The sequence below is a fragment of the Hylobates moloch genome, unplaced genomic scaffold (genome assembly GCF_009828535.3).
Source record: "Hylobates moloch isolate HMO894 unplaced genomic scaffold, HMol_V3 SCAFFOLD_6, whole genome shotgun sequence".
NCBI classification, from domain to species: Eukaryota; Metazoa; Chordata; class Mammalia; order Primates; family Hylobatidae; genus Hylobates; species Hylobates moloch.
In genome coordinates this window covers 57,011,454-57,024,897 of record NW_026652281.1, presented here as the reverse complement: position 1 = coordinate 57,024,897, position 13,444 = coordinate 57,011,454, and the positions used below count along the sequence as shown (strand labels likewise).

The following is a 13,444-nucleotide window of genomic DNA, read 5'->3' as shown; positions in this document are numbered from 1 at the left end:
AAGTACTATCAGTCACCCTTAGCACATCCTGATTCTCATGACCCATTCCTAATCCCAGGAAAACTCTAGGATATTTTGTTCTTGGCACCAAATATAAGACAACCTAAAAATAATTTACAACTGGTTTTCAAAAAAGACATACTCTAACTAAATGTAAATATCCCTGTCCTGGAATCTTGCTAGAACACCAAGATACTATTAAGTTTGCTATAGACAGTCGATAGGGATCTCACTGAGGGAGTTTTGCCTCTGGCCTGCCAAAGAGACCTTCTTATGGAGTGCCTTTGAAGCAGAAACTTTCCAAGGCAACATAATGAGCATGGTATAGTTCTATAATTTCCAAGTGCTATCACATACAATAATTCTTCGACCCTCCTATTTACGCAGTCCCACTCAACTTTGACCCCAGTGGATAGTTCTTACAGAGTGAGAGGAAAACAGTCCAAAAGGTCCCAACTCATCAGCATATGATGCTAGAAACATGCTAAGGCAATAAAAGACCATGAAACCGCCTGATTAAATGTCACACGCTCCTGGGTGAAACAGTTAGTGGATATCATTCTTTCCAGTGTGTCTAAATGATATCTGCATTCATAATATAAATATAGTGGATATTTTATTGGTCAGAAATTCTATTTTGAACATTAAAAGAAAACCGTAAACTAACTTGAGTTGTTTTCAAATCAAATATGCAGTTTAAAAATTTTTTCCTCAGAAAAATGTTGAACTGACACTTATAAAAATTCCAGTGAATTTTAATTTCTAGATAACCACATAAGCAAGAAAATATGTCCATGCCCAGTTGAAGTTATTGAAATATTTATTCAGAAGTGCATTTTACTCTCTTATAGTTTTATTGTTTGGCTATAAAGTATATTGCTTTGCTAAAACATTTTTCTTTATTATTTTGAAGTTAAAATTTTACATTATATCTTGAAAAATACTCCAAAATTCCTAAGAATAACAGCATATTTTCATGTATCATATTTTACAACCTTCCCAAGGTTACATAGTTAAGCGGCGGCGCAAAGCACATGCAGGCCGCCTGGCCTTGAGACCGTGCTCTCAGCCACTGTGGCACAACCTCCTCTCGAGTGCTTTGTTAAGAATGGCAAATCCTATCTGTATTAGTCCATTCTCAACTGCTATGAAGAAATACCGGAAACTGGGTAATTTATAAAGGAAAGAGGTTTAATTGACTCACAGTACCACATGGCTGGGGAGGCTTCAGGAAATGTACAATCGTGGTGGAAGGCAAAGGAGAAGCAGGCACCTTCTTCACAGGGTGGCAGGACAGAGTGAGGGCAAGCAGGGGAAATGCCAGACATTTGTAAAACCATCAGATCTCGTGAGACTCACTCACTATCACAAGAATAGCATAGGGTAAACTGCCCCCATGATCCAATTGACTCCACCTGGTCCTGCCCTCCACACGTGGAGAATATGGGGCTAGAATTACAATTATAATTGAATTGTATAATTACAATTGAATCTTACAATTCAAGATGAGATTTTGGGTGGGGACACAGCCAAATCATATCACTATGGAAAGGAATAAGAACTCAACCCTATACTCAGGTTAGTGCTTAGGATAACCTTTGCTAGATATTGTTGAATCCTGAGTGAGGGGATGAATTTAAACAATGAAGCTTAGAGTTTGCTAGGAAAAATAGACATTCACATAAACATGACATAAGAAAGAATAAAGTAATGGAGAGCGTTAAAAATGACAGAGGAGATGAAAAGGTAACAAAAAATTCTCTATTAATTCTTGAAGGATGTATAGATTTTAAACAAGTAAAGAATGGAGGAAAGGGCATTAGGGACTGAGGGAATAGAATTAGCAGGAGCCCAGAGGCTTAATGGTGTGTGGCCTGTTTTAGAACCAGTGCTGCAGTGTGGCAGAGGCAGAGAGTGAGAGAAGCCGGGCAGCAGAAGGCAGGCCTGACGGGTAGCTTGCCGGCACCATCAATAATCTACTAGGGTTCCCCAGCTGGGTTTCAGCAAACACCCTCCCTTAGCTATTCATAGTCATTCCTCAATGGGAGGATCCCTGACCCAGTGTATTTGGGAAATTGCAGAGATTCACAATTCACATTAGCATTTTAGCAGCTCTAAAATGTTCTAGACCAAGGAAACCCATTTTGCTTAATTTAACCTGGTCTTTCCAGAACACTAGCAATACATTCATTTTGGGGGAGCAGAACACTCACTGATACTTTGCGTAATATTAAAATGCTATTCGGATGCCATGGTAAGGAGTGAGATTTTTATAGAGCATAGTGAGCCATGTAGGTTTTGGAGGAAAGGAATGGCATGTTCCTATTGGTTTTGAGGCAAAATAACTCTTATGAAAGTATGAAGAAATAAATTTAGAAGCAACATCAGAAAGGCTGGGAGGTTATTACAGTGTTCCAAAAGAATGAGGTTAAGGCCTCAAATCTGGAGAGTGGAAATAAAAATGAGAAGATGAGCTTCCCAACAAGAGGAATGCTGAGGAAAGACTGAGGGACAATCTTCCAAAGCTCATGCTTCTCACCACAATGGCTGACTAAAAGAAAAATATATCGAGCATTTGTTTGTTTGCAGGAGGAAACTGATGAATTCAGATGTAGGCCTGGTGGCTCCTAAATATTCAGGTTTGGATCTTAGGTGAGGGAATGATTTGAAATGCATCAGCACAGAGACGATATTTGAAGCTATGGAGATGAAAAAAGGTTGATCTGGGAGACTGGAAGGAGAGAGAAGAAAGGAAAAGAGATGAGGAAGTCAGGGGAGAAGAAGGAAGGGAAACAAGAATATTATAGATAATACCAACATTTAAAGAGTGAATTAGAAGACAGTCTCACAAAGAAACTGTAGCAAGTTCAGAAAGAAAACCAAAGAGGGAGGAGTTTCAGGAAGGAAGAAATGATTGGCTGCATAAAACTTTCCTTAAAGTCAGGGCTGAAAAGGGGCTTTCAGACTACAAGTAATTCTCAGGGCAAATTATGCCCTCACTGCTACAGTGTCATCAGTTGTTGAAGTTATGACACCAGAAACATAAAGTGAATTCTTGGAACATAATTAAATTAGATCTATATTACATGACATCTTATATTTATATAACAACTATGAAGTGCATTTGGTTCTAGAATGTAAGGAATGTCTTCCTTACTTATAGATTTGGTTTAGCATTCCTTTAGAGTTCCCTGAAGTCACTAGGAAATAAATACTTTAAAAGACCAAAATAGCAATCTCTAACACTTGGTTCCCTATATTTTTAGAAAAAGTACTGTTGTAATCAAGTATCAGCCACTGGACACTTTCCCTCCTAGAATATGGTCAAATAAAGGATCAATTGACATGCCATTTCATCTACAGCAGTTATAACTGACCTATAAGGCCAGATTCAGCCCAACAAAGTGCTTTGTTTGATCCATATAACATCTTAACATTTTTTGAGCCAATATTAAAAATTTAGAGCTATTTTCTAAAAATGTAAACTTTCTAGAAAAATCTAGCAACAGAGTCTTTGAAGTCGAGCTCAGCTCTGCTTGCTTGGAACTGAGTAATAGCAGCCCCTTTGGACATGAGCTCTTCCGTTGTCTAGTGCCTACTAGGCCCATGTCACTGGTTTATGCAAATCTCCTTGGCCACTAGGACATTTGAGTTTGCAAACCTTGATCTCTCTCAGGTCCACCTTCACTGTGGCCCACTCCAAGTCAAGTACTAAAACAGTGGGTCTTCCATGTCTCTTTCATTTGAACTCCTAAACAACTTGTCAAAGCTATGTAGCCTTTTGCATATGTTTAAAAAGTTCTTCATAATCAGTTTAAATAGTATCAAATAATGTAATTTCCACTATATCATAAATTTTGGAGTTTGAAAATAAAACTTTTACATTATTGTTTTAAACTAACCCAAAGGCTCTTTGCTAACTACCTTAGCAATGCAATACATATTCATTTTTTAAATATGTAAACAGGCTTTTTTTTGATGTCATATATTTTATTATCTTTTCTTTGTTATTATTATACTTTAGGTTTTAGGGTACATGTGCACAATGTGCAGGTTTGTTACATATGTATACATGTGCCATGTTGGTGTGCTGCCACCCATTAACTCGTCATTTAGCATTAGGTATATCTCCTAATGCTATCCCTCCCCCCTCCCCCGACCCCACAACAGTCCCCAGAGTGTGATGTTCCCCTTCCTGTGTCCATGTGTTCTCATTGTTCAATTCCCACCTATGAGTGAGAACATGCGGTGTTTGGTTTTTTGTCCTTGCGATAGTTTGCTGAGAATGATGATTTCCAGTTTCATCCATGTCCCTACAAAGGACATGAACTCATCATTTTTTATGGCTGCATAGTATTCCATGGTGTATATGTGCCACATTTTCTTAATCCAGTCTATCGTAGTTGGACATTTGGGCTGGCTCCAAGTCTTTGCTATTGTGTATAGCAGCATGATTTATAGTCCTTTGGGTATATCCCCAGTAATGGGATGGCTGGGTCAAATGGTATTTCTAGTTCTAGATCCCTGAGGAATCACCACACTGACTTCCACAATGGTTAAACTAGTTTACAGTCCAACCAACAGTGTAAAAGAGTTCCTATTTCTCCACATCCTCTCCAGCACCTGTTGTTTCCTGACTTTTTAATGACCGCCATTCTAACTGGTGTGAGATGGTATCTCATTGTGGTTTTGATTTGCATTTCTCTGATGGCCAGTGATGATAAGCATTTTTTCATGTGTTTTTTGGCTGCATAAATGTCTTCTTTTGAGAAGTGTCTGTTCATGTCCTTCACCCATTTTTTGATGGGGTTGTTTGATTTTTTCTTGTAAATTTGTTTGAGTTCATTGTAGATTCTGGATATTAGCCCTTTGTCAGATGAGTAGGTTGTGAAAATTTTCTCCCATTTTGTAGGTTGCCGTGAACAGGCTTTTTTTTATAATTGGAAATTTGACATCACTTTCTTTTCTCCTTGAACTTATATTTCCATTCTACTTTCTCCATAGAATTTTATCCTACTATAATATATTTTATACTTAAAATTCATTTTACTCATATTTCTTTTCAACAGAACATGTTTTTAAATTAGAACTTAATTTTTTTCTGTGGCCATAAGACTCTAAGGTGTTCAACATTTCTTTTATACTGTCACCATTACAATTATTCCTAGTGTACAGTTCAACAAATCAACATGAGTAACAAAAATATCTGTTTTGATAAATGATTGTCAAAAATGAAAAAGACTCATCAGAATAATAGATATGGAAATTCAAGATCTGGGAATGTATTCCCTTAAAGCTGTCCTTCCCATACTACCTTGTACTCCTTGAAAAGGCATCATGTACCACAAGTTAAAGGAATCCTAGCCTGAAGACTTCTACTTCAGGTGCTTTACATCCTGCAGAGGCACTGACCTGGAGCAGTGTGCAACATTAGATTATGAGGAGGGACAGCCAGCTCCCACATTGACCACTGACTTTAGCCAAACCGTTAACCACCTCTTCTCACCTATAATAACTGGGCTAGCAAACTCCTATTTTCCCTTCTACTTCAAAAATCCTACATTGCAAGGATTTCCTTATTCTCAAATAACAGTTTCTACCATGTATCTGATAATTTTCTACTTGAGATTATGTGACAGTGAGTCACCAATTTCTGCCCATGTCCTGGGCTTTCTGGCAGGCCTCCAATATCTCCTTAGATCTGCAGCCAACCTTAGAGAACACTGGAAATTTAAGGCAAAAATGGGCCTTTGGCATTCAACAGCCATTCTTTTTAACCTCCTCCTTTCTTAGCTATAACATAATTCATAATAAAGTTTTCTATAAACAGGTGGAAGATAAAAGCTTTTTCTATGGTTTTTACATCTTAATAGAAAACTCTTAAAAACCAAAACCTACAAGGTGGAAAAAAGTTCATTTTTAATTGTGGGACTTCAGGGACTGTGGTAGCATCAGATGAAAGATCAAATTTGAAAATCCTTCTCAAATTGTACCACCTGTTAATCAGGTTTGTTCTATGTACTTCCCTTCCCCTAATGTCCTGCACTAAAATATGTGTCAGAGAGTATGTAATAATCAAGACAGAAGTTAATAAGTCTCAAATGAGCAAGTAGGTCACAAGAATAGGAAGCATGGTCCATCCAATGCAAATTCCACATAGAAGCAGGAAGGGTGGCCAGATGAACAAGTAGAAATAAGAATCTGGCCTAGTCCTGGGCCAGAGTTTATGTTCTGAAAAACCAGGATTCATCTCAGTATCCCTGGAAATGTAGCAGTGCTGAGTATCTCAGTTGATGCTCCATATTGGATGGATACATGGATGGATGGATGGATGGATGGATGGATGGATGGATGGATGGATGGGATTCAGGAAGAGTGACTAGGCCTTTCAATAGCCGCTGATAACGATTTCCTGTGCCCTTTTAATCTCCCTTAGAATTCATCATCTTTCAGTTAGGAATAATGTTCAGATATTCAAGCACATACTAAAATGCTTGTATTAATTCGGTAGGTAGAATGCCTTTACTGAGTGCAATAGAGAGAATTTAATGTCAAAATGCCATTGCTCTAAGGGGCAAGCAGGAGACCTAACACTCTTTAGTTAAGACATTCTCTGTTAAATTATGTTAAGATTAACCATGAAAAAGACTATATCTCTAAGACAGAAAGCTTAAGTAGTCAGTTTCCAGATTAAAAAACATCATCACTTCTTTACAAGCATTTACAAATGCTTGTCAGCAGGCTCCAAATTCATGTTTAACAGCTACAAATGAATTCTGATGTGAGCAAGACAGTGTTTTTGAAGCCACTGTGTTAGTGCATACTTTGTTGCATACTTCAAACTTATATTAAAGGCAAGTATATTAAAATTGTTTGATCTAAAATAGAAGCCCTGGCCCATAAACCAGTCATGGACTTCTTTTTCAATCTAATTTTAACCATACTACATTTTTAAAAATTTAGAAAAAGAAAACACTATTGACATTTAAAATTTTTAAGTTAAAATATTCGACTTTCTATGAGAAATCCACATTTCACTCTCAAAAAAGATGACATAATGTCCTTCAATTATTTGTTCTTGAAGTACCTCGGCACTTCCACAGGCAAATGAGACACTGAGTTCTAGACTAGTGGTATCCTGATAATTATTAGTTTTGTTTTGTTTTTTAAATAGAGCTGTCTAATGTATCATCAGTGTCCCCAACCAGGACTTTAGGAGAATGGGAACAGTCACCCTGGGACAGCCTCCATTTTAGGGAAGAGGAGAAAGTTCAGAGCAAACCAGAACAGAGACTCAGGGTGAGGGTAGGATGGAAAGGAATGTCTCCATTTACATTCTTAACAAGGTGTGCCTTGAGTACTGGCATTTCTGTGTTGATCCCAAGTTGACAAGATTCCTGAAAATGTCAAGCTTGGAACATATTGGGCTTAGAAAAGAGTCTTTCTTCAGCGAGGGCTTCTCCCAGAATGACTAACCTGATTCCCCACCATCCCCAGCCCCCTAGCTTCCTGGTGGGTGTTATCCCAGGCCAATGACATCAATGTCATGGTAAACATTTCCCTATCGGAAACCTAGAAATGATTTATTTTTCAGTTAGAAGAAAATAGATGACAAGTCCTTGAACACAAATGAAAACATTCAGAATCAAGGCCCAAAATACTCAAACTTCTCCAAGAACTCTTCAATAAATTTCTGTTTGCAAGATATCACATCAAACCACAATGACTTACTTAACTTCAAGAACTTCTGCAGCCCAGTGTAGTAAACAAAGTTAGGTGAGAATCAAAATGGAAAGGTGGAATTTTGAAAGATTTTGAATTTTTTCCTCAGAAAAAGATGGAAGGGGTATGGTCTTTGGATCACTGTCAGATTGATGTGGGCCACTCAACTAGCACCTCTCATCCTCACTCAGTCCCTGCATCTGTAAAACAGGACTGATAATCACCCTATCCTAACCAACCAAGTATATTAAAATGTTAAGAAAAGGTGAAGCTCATGATGAATGTAAATTATTACTTTTAGTTCCTTTATAACTGCCTGTTCTATTGACCAAAGGAATGTGTCCCTGTTATCACAGTCGCTGGATTTTTCTTAAACTTTTGGTTTGAAATTTAAGCATGGAAACACCTTTCAGAAAATCAGGATACTTACTGCAAACTACCCACCTATACCATTTAATGAATTGCAAAGGGATGGGAGACCTGGTTTGTGCTCCCAGGTCTCGGCATGTTATACTTGTGTGTAATATATGCCTTTTCTGAGTCTCAGTGAGGGATGAGTATTTGGATATTTGTGCATTTCTTTGAACTTGGAAGAAATTGCAAAGGAGGATGATGAGGTGGGTCAGTAGATGTGGTGACTCAAGACGAGTCTAGAACTTGCTTACATATCTTGAGTTGCTAAACAAGTTCAGCATGCTTTCAGTAAGGCAGAGCTTGTCTTTCTAGTGTGCCTTGTCCCAGTTGTCATCACATGCTTTATGATGGTATTCCTAGTGGGATCTAGAGTAGGCAGACACTGAAATCACTGGGAGTTGGTACTAGTTAAGTCATTCGGCTTCAGTCTTCCCTGAGGCTAATCATGGGGTCCTCTCTATTCCTCTCTAGTGCTTCCATATTTAGCTCTTCCTTGTTACAGGCCCCAGGGCCTTAGTCGCCTCCTTATAGAATGGCCACTATCTTACCAGTTCACTGAGATTCTTCCAAATAACATGGTTCTCCTGTTCCCGGCAGAGAAGCATGGGCCATTTGTCCTTCGAAGGCCTGGAAGTAGACACAAATGTTACTTTCGGGGGCCAAGCATTATTTACGGTAGTCCATAAATGAATGAAGAGGGCTGGGTGAAAACAGAGACAAACTGAAGGACTGCCTGGTCCATGGGTTTTTTGTTGTTGTTTTTTGTTTTGTTTTGTAATGCGGAAATGCAGGCCCAGTGTTGCCTGATCTTCTGGTTGTTGTTTTTGTTTGTTTTTTGTTTTTTGGTTTTTTTCAAGAGAAACCAGAAATCTGATTTTTTTGATGTGAAATGTATTAATTGGTAAATTTTAGTAACTTAGTAAATTTTTAAAAATACATTGTCATTGGCAATATTCTGGTTCTTGAATAAAAGAATGTATGAGTGTTTGTTAAGCATTTTGCTTTATGGCTTATGTATACATTGTAGATAGGAGTATTATTAAATTTATCATTGAAACCTGGGCAGTGTGAGAGAATAAAGGGGACGTGATTAATGATTTTGTCAGGGATGAGAACTTTTCACATTTTATGTTCTCCAGCTCCCTATTTTGAGGAGATGGAAAAATAAATATCTGTAAAAAGGTATAGAGATGGGCCCTGATGGACAGGCAGGAAGACACTCAGGCTGGAATTAACATGGTGCATTCAGGGCATCAGGAGACCTGATCAGTTTCAGAGAAAGTGCTCCAAAAGGCAATGGTTGGGATACATCTATCTGATAGGCTAGAGACAGATTAAGGACTGATATGAAAGCCGAAGCAGAGGGTTCCCAACTCAGTGTAACTGGCAATAGGAACTGACACTTGTTCTTGAGAAGGAGAGGGCAGTGGAATACAGAACAGACCAGAGGAACAGAACAGGAGATGAGATGGAGCAGGCAGGTTCACGACTTAGGATGCAGAGCACAGTTTAATACTATATTCAGCACACATTTACTGAACACCTGCAGTGTACTGAGCACTGTCCTGTGAGCTAGGAGACAGAAAGATAGGAAGGACATAATCCAGTGGGGGCGTCAGAAATTTTAAAAGAGAATCATCATGTTTCAAGGGATAGCAGAGTTGATATTGGTAGGAAGAGTGGAGGCAGCCAGATGAAGGAGGTGGGAAGTGAGAAGAGCACATCAGGCAGAGGTGCCAGCATAAGAACGTGATGTGAAAAGGCAGTGACCTGCTGCTCCGTGTCCTGAGCTTGGAAACCCTAGTGAGACATTAGGAGAGAGTGCAGGCAAGGGGATCCTGCAGGCCTTGAGACAGGGCAGAAGACAAGGCCTCCAGAAAGGAGGCAGCAGGAGGAAATGTATGAGAAAGCAGAATAGGTCTAGAAAGAGCTAGCAGATCAGAGGATGAGATGGGCAAGTACCATGTCACAGAAGCAAAGAGAGGAAGTGGAGTTTCAACAGCGGCCTTTAACAGAGAGAGTGCAAAGGTCAGAGACCCAGAAGAAGGAGGGCTTGGCTAGAAGGTCACTAGCAGGCTCTGGCTTCCATCTCCAAATAGGCTAAGATTAAGCTAATTCACCATTTTCCCACAACTGTCAACTCTGCAGAATTGCCTTTTCTTCCTCTCAGACAGAGAGGGAAATCCCAGCTGCCTGAGCAACCAGTTTTTCACTTTCCTCCTTGTTTGCAGAGTCTAGTGGGGCTGGCCCTGGTAACCTCTGGTGATTCATCCAGCACGCCCTATGACTGCATCCCCATTGTGTGTGTGTAGAGAGGATGAGAGTTTATGTGTTCCTCTGAACTTTATTACAAAAGAAAGGAACATTGTTCTCTAGAAATATGAAAGAAAAAGAAAAGAACAAGGTGTTACTCTAGCATAGTTTTTTCTCAATTATCTGAGTTGTAAAAAAAAAAAAAAAGTAGTGAATAGTGGAGCTTCCTCAAAACAGATTCTGAGCACTGTCAGTAGTTAACAGTAACTACTGTGGTGGAATTCCTGTGTGGATCTATTTTGGCACTGTGTTATGTAATTATTTTTATCTTAGGATCAGATCTGAATCATTCAGAGCCAATGTCTTCAGGGCACTGATGTGACTCCAGGTGTTCTCACATGCCTGTCTTTCTTCTCAGATCACTGCCCAACACTGAATCTCAAGTGATGGACCTCAGTGCATATGAATTTGGGGCCTATATGTTTTGTAACAGCAAATCCTACCCCACTGGTGAAAAAGTCTAATAACCTGACTGATATTCTATTTTGATGAGCCCTCAATTGAGAGATTATATTCTGGTAGTAGGTTACACCTGTCCACCATGTGAAAAACAAACAATAAAGATTGAGAACCCAAATGTGTGTCTTTAGAAATTAATCTGTACATTTTAAAAAACTGCCAAAGGAAATGTGAAAAATGGTTTCATAATTGTTAGGTATTAATAATATCTATTCTAAATGTATAGCTTATTTTTTACTAATATAATAGAAATAAACAGGCTTGGACCTAATGTCAATTGATTCTTAAGAATTCACTGCACTAATAGTTTGGATTTTTGTGTTCATTCTATTTCTGTGGCAGGTGCTGGTCTCAGTGTCAGTGATAATGAATCTGGTCAAGGCAGCCAGGAGGGGGGCACCTTGACTGACTCCCAGATCGTGGAGCTCAGGAGGATACCCATCGCCGACACTCACCTCTAGCACCTCACTAACCGTTCGACTGAGCACGCTTTCTTATTTGTATCAGCCTTTGTGCTAAAACTCTCTAAGTACATCCACCTGTGTAATAAGAACCGGTGAATTGTACTGGATGATTAACACAAACGTGATTGTTGTATTTGGAGTATAAATTACTGATTGTATGTGACCTGAAAATTCACTGCTCTAAGAAAGATGGAGTCAGTTTGTATCAGTTAATAGGATGTTCATATTCCAAGAATATTAGTTGTTTTTTTTAATCATCCTATATGGCTAACATTGTTTAATGAAAGTAATAATCAATAAAGCAATAGAATCTATTTGGTATCATCCAGCTTCATTATTGATAAACAAACATTGTGCATGGGCAAAAAAAGCTAACTCTATATGTAGATGATGACAAGCACCCTGTGCCATCTTGCATGAATCCAGGTGATCCAGATTCAAGACTTCACTGCAACTAGAAGACTTTAATTCTGAAAACTGTAAAATGGTCTGTCTGTTGATGATCCTACACCTAAATGTTGATTGGAGTACTGAAGTTGGCCTAGTCTTTCAACAGTATGTATTTCTGCTCATTATAAAATTAGGGATCTGAACACTTCTCAGAATGAATGTTCTGTCCCCAGTTAAAAATAACTCCATCAAGCACTTTTTTCACGCAGTTAGAAGAGGATCTTTCAAACAATACAGAGTTTGTTTTAGAGAAGCATTTCTCAGTTTGGATTTTTCAGTCTTTCTTTGTCTTGGAATGAGACATCAGAAAGTCTATCCCAGAGCAAATGCTGTTGTGTTCGTGATGATTTCATTGACTATAGTTCCAGAAGAATCATCAGGAACAGAACAAGTTTGTCCTGAGGAAGGCATTTTGACTTTTTATTTTGGAATTCTTAAGTATGTTTGAGAAAATCAGTATCATCTCAAGAAAGGTTAAAAAGATTAGCTAAGAGAAAATTTTGTTCTGTCAATAATTTTCCTTAGAGCCATAATTAAAAGATCCAAGTGCTTTATCATCGCTATTAAGGGTGGCTTTATTTGTTGTAAAGCCTGAGTTGGCATTATTTATCTTGATAAATTATAAAATGTCTCCTTTTCCTGTGAGTCCTCCCCTTCCCCTACCCCCTTCGTCTTATATTGAGTTTTGATAAGTAGACTGTCACTGTAAGTAGAAACGAGTCAGGAGCAGTGGCTCATGCCTGTAATTCCAGCACTTTGGGAGGCCAAGGCGGGAGGATCCCTTGAGTCCAGGAGTTCAAAACTAGCCTGGGTGACATGGCAAAACTCTGTCTCTACAAAAAAATACATTAGACATCTAATTATCTAACAAAGGCAATTGTTGACAGCTCTTTTCTTTTCTACATGTTGCCAAAATTTGAGAAAACCTGACCAAAAAAAAAGGTTGCTGGGTTTCTATTGCTATTCAAATTGCCATCATGATAAAAAGTCTAAAGGGCTACCTGCCACTATTCAGCTTGATTCTTTTAAATATTGGAAGGAAAACCCATGGTTTTACAAGCCACAGTGCTAAAAACAAATAAGATTCATATGCCAATAGCAACAATAGTTTGCCATTCTGTTTCCTCCAAATGTGCATTGAAGTGGGACACCTGCCATATAGTACTATGTAGGGAGAAGCAAATAAAATCAAATTCTGAAAAATGAAAACCAAAAGGCTAGGACTCTAACACTTCACCTGTGATCTTTCTCTTTCAGTAGGCTTGATCCTCTTTTTCTCCATGACATTTCCTTAACACCTTTACTGAAATATCATTCACATTCCACAAAACCTATTTAAAGTATATACTTCAATGGTATTTGGTATATTACATTATTGGAGTTTTTTAAAATTGTAGTAAAATATGTATAAAATGTATTATTTTAACCATTTTAAGGGTATAATTCAGTGGTTTAATTACATTCATGATGTTTTGCAACCATCACCTTTATCTATTTCCAGAATGTTTTCATCACTCCAAACAGAAACTCTGTATACCCCCTTGTCCATCATATTTTCTTTCCTCTGTAAGAGATACCTAACATTTCCTTGGCAATGTCTTCACTTTTCTGCATTTTTGTGA

At 38.3% G+C, this 13,444-nt stretch overlaps 1 protein-coding gene across 1 annotated transcript in view; it reads left to right on the top strand.

Annotated features, from left to right (window-relative positions):
• ADGRV1 (adhesion G protein-coupled receptor V1) overlaps nt 1-11,764 on the top strand; it is a 597,511-nt gene extending 585,747 nt beyond the window's left edge. The window contains exon 90 of the mRNA XM_032156840.2: nt 11,251-11,764. Within this exon, the coding sequence (XP_032012731.1) occupies nt 11,251-11,369 (119 nt within the window). The 3' untranslated portion in view covers nt 11,370-11,764. The remainder of the gene's footprint in view (nt 1-11,250) is intronic.
• Nucleotides 11,765-13,444: the final 1,680 nt, after the last annotated feature.